A 7,011-nucleotide genomic window follows, 5' to 3' on the forward strand; every position below is an offset into this window, starting at 1 on the left:
TAGTATAAAAAAAGTAAGGTTAACTTTTATTGACAATCGACAGCAAGAAAAAAGATTAGGTAAGTACTTTATTTCTTATTTTTCATGTTTATTCTTTATTTATTATTGTAAAAGTAATTAAAATGTAAAAATGTGGATCTGTTTAGATTAGTTAAGATTAAATTAGGTAAAATAAATAATAATAATAATATAGTAAAAATTTTTAATGAGGCACGCACGCAAGCAGCTCATAGTAGCTCATGGGTAATGTAATTTGATAGTGTAACATGAGCTGCATGTTCCCTGAGTGATTTTCAACTTATAATGGTGCGAATAGTAGCTAGACATGGTTCAAAGAGCAATCAAAATAGCAATAAAATAATGAAATTTAATTATAAATAGATGTATACTGTTACAAGCTTAAGCTACTTAAGTTAAACGAATGTAGTTTCATGTTACAATTTAAAGTCATTCTAGAAAGAAAAAGGGTAATTTAGGTTTATTTCGATTTTGTTTTTGGTAGTTACAATGTGGGTCAAATTGACCAACCTTGTATAGAATTAGGGTAGAGAAAATAACATAAAATATAAAGTTTTACTGAAAAAACGTTTGAAATATATTTAGGAGATCTGACGGATTACACAAAGGAAATTTGAGATTTTTGAGATGAAGAAAAGTATTTTTAATCTTAACATGAAAATTACTTTGCACATGGACTATTCAAAACAAATACTCAATATATTCATGGACAAATCTTTATTTTAGTTTATGAAAAATGCTTCACTAAAAATATGTTTTTTTGTATGTGAAAGACTTTTAATGTTAAATGAAAGACTGCCAAATTTTGTGAAGATATACACACTAAGTTAAAAGTATTAAATTTATAAAGACTGTAAATGAGTACAAAGATGTCATGTGGTCAGTCAGATTGATTGAGCCCGTGTTGAGAGAGTTAGTGTACAGTCGTGTAGATTCCATTACTTGTTACAGTATTTATTAGGTATTCATATACTTCCTATGTAAGCAATAATACTATGAAATATAATAATGTATAGTACTTCATACAGCTCAAAGTATTTTAGAGCATTGGAAGGTGAATGTTTTGGTTAACCCTACAGTGCTTAGGAAGGGTCTCTTGGATCAAGCCAGTACTTGTACATTTGGGTGTTTTCTTACCCATGAATCCTAAGATTTAAAAGATCCTTGTGTTAAAGAAAATTTATTTGATCTTTAAGTATGTATAAAATTAATGAAATAAGCTGGTAGTGAATATTGACCAAGATTTAAGCCTTTTCCTGTTTGGGAAAAATAAGTAGAAAAAGTAAAAACAAATAATATTATGAGGAATTAATTTTAATAATAGTTTTAAATATATTAATATTTGTTATTTTCAGGGCTTTTTTTTCAGTAGAAACCTTTATGTCTCATATTGGCCTTGATCGTCCCCCTGTAGAACCAGGTAGTGATGACATCATGGGAATTAACAGGTCACAGGTTCGATACAAATACACTTGTTAAGGTTTTCAACTTTTTTATTTTTTCAGGATAGTTTACAAAAAACTTTTATTAAATATTTACCTCAAATTATTTTAATTTTCATTAATTGTTTATAGCTGTGAAGTGTCCAAATGGTTTTGTCAACTTGTATAAGTTAAAATTTTGATTAAACTAACTTTCTGTAAAAGATTAAAAAACATTAGCAAGTTGCATGAGATCTTAAAGTAAGGAAAACATTTAAATCTTGAACAAAATGTGTTTTTGCATAAACCTACTATGCTGTGACTTGTATTTCAGAACATGTGTATGATTTATTGTTTTTGACCATGTTTTGAGTCAAGCTGTTATGTTCTTCTGAAAAGGGTTTTAGTCCCGAGTAGTCAGTTAATATCTTAATCTCTCTAGTTTTTTTCGTGTGACAACCTACCAGTTCTAGAAAAGCTTAGCAGTTAATGCTACTTTGCATTCAGCATGTTGTTAAGCTTGTGACACATTTCTATTTATGATTCTTTCATTCATGGGTCATGCACAATTGGATGAAGTTATGTATTTAAATAATAGTAAACATTTTATTAATATCAGATGGAAAACTCTACGAACATTTATTCATCAGACATTATTTTCATCTTTTTAGATAATTTACTGTGTGTCAACCATCCTGGGAGTTATCAAACGGTCTAGATGGCCAGATGATTTTGAGGTATCTTTGGAATAAATAAAATATAATAATAGTTGTTTTACATCTAAGATATTCTTATTTTGAGCATTTAACAGTTAAGTCAAAAGTATTCATTAATTCATCAGTGAAGAATTGAATAGATCTGTATGTGTATACTTCATACTGAAATAGGATTGTTTGTTTGTGGTGTCAATGGATTTTATTACTGTTGTTATCCATATCATGAGTTTAAAAGCCAGTAGTTTTAAAGGGTTTTTTTCCAGAGAAATTTTCTAAAAAATCAAGTTACATTAAAAAAGTATTAATGTAGTTGTCATTTAAGACTTATGGAGAGTCAATTTTTAATCTAATCTTTCATTGGCTACAAGTTTATTTATTCAAAGAATCAGTATTTTTTTTTCAGGATGCTCATGATATTATAGGACTGTTTAAATCATAAGTCTACTTACTTTGTATTGTTTTTCTTCAGGTAGCAAAGAAAGGTGGATTTTTGCATGAATTTGGTAGTGAAACAGGCCTACATTTTCGCAACCCTGCTACACCATATGTTTCCATGTTGCTTGAGAGACTATTTTCTTTAATTGGGTAATAAAGAGCTTAGGATTCTTACATCTTTGAAGTGACATACAGTACACTTTCCATTTATAAATGGTAGTTTTGTTGTTTATTTGTAATATGAATAATAGTTTTTAAAATATCTTGAAGTTAATTAATTTGTCTTATTATCCATTTACAAATTCTTGGAAGATATTTTTGCTATCTTTTTCTGTCCTTAAGATTGTTTTGCACTTTTTATGAATTATTTTGAAAGGATTGAAACTAAGATTTTTATTAGCTAAGTAGTTTAACCCTCTCACTACAGGTATCGTTTTCTGTTAATGTCACTATGTTTTTCTGAGTTACATTCAAAATTTAATTAAACTACATTCTTATCATGGTAGAGAAATAATAATAATAATTGTTAATAAGGTATGCTTGTAAGCAACTTGAGCATTATGCAGTTTGATGTGATAATGTGAGCTGCACAGTTGCTGAGTGATTTACAACTAGTTTTACACAGTTCAAAGGGCAATAAAACAAAAAATTAAGTATAAACAGATGCATACTGTTACAAATTTTAAGCTATTTTTTATAAACAAGTGTAGTTTCATATTACAAATTGCAGTCATTCTAAAATGAAAAAAGGGTAATTTCGATTTATTTCATATTTTTTTATGATGGTTATACAAGATTGGTCAAATTCACTGAATGGGTGTAGAGTTAGGAAAGAGAAAATAACAAATGAGATATAAAGTTTTACTGCAAAAAACAGATTTCTTTAGGAGGTTTCAGAGATTATGCAAATGAACTTTGACAATTTTCAGATAAAAAGTATTTTTAATCTTAACATGAAAATCACTTTGCAATGAGAACAGTCAACACTGAATTCTTATATTCACATACAAATTTTTAGTAAAAATGCTGAATTAAAAATAATTTTTTGTGTGTGTGCAAAAGATTTGTAATGTTTCATAAAAGCTTGCCAAATTTTGTGAAGATACATTAAGTACTTTCAGAGTTATAATACACATACCTTCATGGAGGTTACGATGTCATGTAGAATGCAGGAGCCCATTTAGAAAGGGTTAATATGAAAGTCATACTTTAATAGACCACAATTTAACCCTTTCACAACAGGCATCCTTCACTGCACATCACAAGGCTTATAGTGACTTACATTAAAAGTTTAATTAAACTACTTTTTGTTTATGTTGTACCAATTAGTAAAGCATAAACTCACAGCAAATAATCCATATTTTAATAGTGTATAAATTTTAAGTTCTTGATTTTATAAGGCAATATTTTAAAAAAATACTGAATTTCCCTTAGTGTGAGAAATGTGACATTTGTTTCTTTAGGTATGTCTTTTCTGAAATTTATTCACCACCCATCCAATATGTATGGAATTTAATGTAAATTACTCCCTGTTAAATTGTCATCACTCAAACAAAACATAAATTTTATAGCCTTCACTCTTATTTGGTTAGAGAGCCATCAAATAGAAAATCAGACCCATCTTGCCACACCCACCTGTCACATCCTTTCTTTCAGGATTTGTTAATAGTTCTCTCTTATGTTCAATATTACATTATTTATAACCAATAGAAAGCCAAGGTTTTCATTTATCAAATGACATATTGTATTACATTGTTTTCTGAACAGAGAAATGTCAGTTTCTGTTTTAGTACAAGCTTCGTTCTAATGGGAAATATATTGATTAGTGTGGATGAATTTGTAATGGCTTTTGTCACATATATAGAAAGCCAGAAAAGTTATGATAGTTATGGAACATTGTCTGTTTTTTGCATGTTGTTATTCCATGTTTTTTGGTGTATTATTTAATTAAATAAAAATTATTTAATACATTACTACTATTAGTATAAAAAAAAAAAGTAGGGTTAAGTGTCATTGACAGTTGACAGCAAAAAAATAGACCCAGGTAGATACTTTATTTTTTGTTTTTTTATGTGTATTCTCTATTAGTTATTATAAAAGTAACTAAAATGTAAAATAGGAATCTCTTTAGGTTTGTTAAAGTTAGATTAGATAAAATTAATAATAATAATATAATAAAAATGTTTCATGAGGCACGCACGAGAGCAGTTTGGAGTAACTTGTGGTTAATGTAATTTAATAGCGTAACATGAGCTCCATGTTCCCCAAGTGATTTACAACTTATAATGATGTGAGTAGTAGTTAGACACAGTTCAAAGGGCAATATAACAATAAATTTAAGTATAAATATATGTATACTGTTATGAGTTTAAAGCTACTTAGGATAAACAATTGTAGTTTCATGCTACAGTTTAAAGTGATTCTAGAAATAAAACAAGGGTAATTTATATTTATTTCAATTTTTTCCTTTGGTGGTTACGAAGTCCGTTAAATTGACCAACCTTGTATAAAGTTAGCATAGAGAAAATAACAAAATATAAAGTTTTACTGAAAACAAATATTTGAAATGTATTTAAGAGGTTTTAGAGATTATGCAAATGAAATTTAAGATTTTTGAGATGAAAAAAGTATTTTTAATCTTAACATGAAAATCACTTTGCACTTGGACTAGTAAAAAAAGACTCTATTTTAATGGACAAATCTTTTTTTAGTATATTAAAAATACTTCACTAAAAAGTGAAAGTCTTTTAATGTTTACTATATTAAAAATTAGTAGTATCGAAACTATAAGGACTTTAAACAAAGTGGTCACATGGTCAGTTAATTTGCCCGAGCCCATGTAGAAAGAGTTAATGTTTTTTCTACTTTGATTGTTATTGAAAAAAGTATGTTATTGATAAGCAGACTATACATTTTATTTTATAAATTTAATTTTAATTAGAAATAAAGAATGATGTATTGTGATTGCATATTAAATTCTTAAAGTAAATTGGAAAAAAGTCTATTAAAGTCACAGAAACATCATGTATGCACAAGAAATATACATGCTGTTAGTACAAAGTTTTGACAGTGGGACTTTGAGAGACAAATATTTTTCAGAAATAATGAGATCTATAATTCTTTCAAATACAAAAATTATTCACCAGTAGTGTTCATAAAATTAAAAAAAAATTCTAAAGAGTAAGCCTTTCAAAGAAAAAATCTGCCATGTAATAACTGGAAATTTGTTATCCTCTTCAGTGGACATGCACACACTGGTATTATCATGATGAATATTATTAGGTTTGAGTATTAAAATGATATTTCCTTGCTAACTCCATATTGTATTTATTGAAAGTTTTCAAGTCAAGCTACCTTAATGAATGCTTCTTTGGACAAGGGACAATTAAAAAGTTTTATTGAAGTATTCCCACAGTTAAGAATTGAGCTGTTTGGAACATAAAAAATAGTTCCAAATATGGTTTTCTCAACAAAGAAATAGTTCTGAGGATGATATATTATTGTCAAAGAAATAGTGCTAATTGTGAGATTTGCTTCAAATGTCAAGTTACAGAGTTACCATAATAAGAGGATATGGTAAAGCTAGTATTTCTGAAAGAAATGTTTCTTTTGTATGTCAGTATTTATAACCAACATGATAATAAATACTAGGCACACTTCATGGTCCACGTACATATATCTTTGTAGAAAATAGAAGGCCAGAGTGACAGCAAAACAACTCCATTTTAGGTATATCTATTTTGGTCACTTGATGCATTTTTTGAGGGCCTTTGAATTTTGCTGCACAAAATAGATTTACTTAAAAAATGTTTAAGTGTACAATTTAATGATCTAAGGTATATTAAAAGCATGCTAAATCAGCTTAGTTAACTCTCTTGCTACAAGCTCGGTTGATTGGACCTAAATCTTGACCCATAGGGTTTCATAGTATAACTTTTAACATGTTTTGTGTATCTTCACAAAATTTTGAAAGCATTAAGTCTTTTAGTGACAAAAAATCAGGGTTTTTAATGAGATATTTATACTAAAACTTTCTCCATGAATATATGAAATCAAAGTGATTTTCATGTTGAAATTAAAAATACTTTTCTTCATCTGAAAATTGTTAAATTTCATTTGTGTAATCTCTAGAACCTCCTAAATAACTTTCAAATGCTTTTTCTTCACTAAAACTCTATTTTATTTGTTTTCTCTACCCTAACTCTATGCAGAGTTGGTCAAATTGACTGACTTCATAAGTACCATAAAAAAAAAAAATACAAACAAAATAAATTTAGGTTACCTTTTTTTTTTTCTAGAATGACTTCAATTTGTAACTGGAAACTAGAATAGTCTATTCTAAATAGCTAAAACTAATAACAGTATACATCAGTTTCTACTAAAATTATATTGTTTTATTGCTCTTTGAACCATGCTTAATT

General features: G+C 27.8%; 1 protein-coding gene across 2 annotated transcripts in view; it reads left to right on the forward strand.

Annotated features, from left to right (window-relative positions):
* The window catches only part of LOC106458435 (exportin-5-like), a 137,640-nt gene that overhangs the window by 85,555 nt on the left and 45,074 nt on the right, over window positions 1–7,011 (forward strand). For both annotated transcript variants that reach the window (XR_002610372.1, XM_013917949.2), the window contains exons 20-22: window positions 1,374–1,473; window positions 2,111–2,176; window positions 2,625–2,740. Coding sequence is in view for 1 of the 2 variants with exons in the window: in XM_013917949.2 (XP_013773403.1) it covers window positions 1,374–1,473; window positions 2,111–2,176; window positions 2,625–2,740 (282 nt within the window). In the remaining variant the exon portion in view is untranslated. The remainder of the gene's footprint in view (window positions 1–1,373; window positions 1,474–2,110; window positions 2,177–2,624; window positions 2,741–7,011) is intronic.

The sequence above is a fragment of the Limulus polyphemus genome, unplaced genomic scaffold (genome assembly GCF_000517525.1).
Source record: "Limulus polyphemus unplaced genomic scaffold, Limulus_polyphemus-2.1.2 Scaffold463, whole genome shotgun sequence".
Lineage (NCBI taxonomy): Eukaryota > Metazoa > Arthropoda > Merostomata > Xiphosura > Limulidae > Limulus > Limulus polyphemus.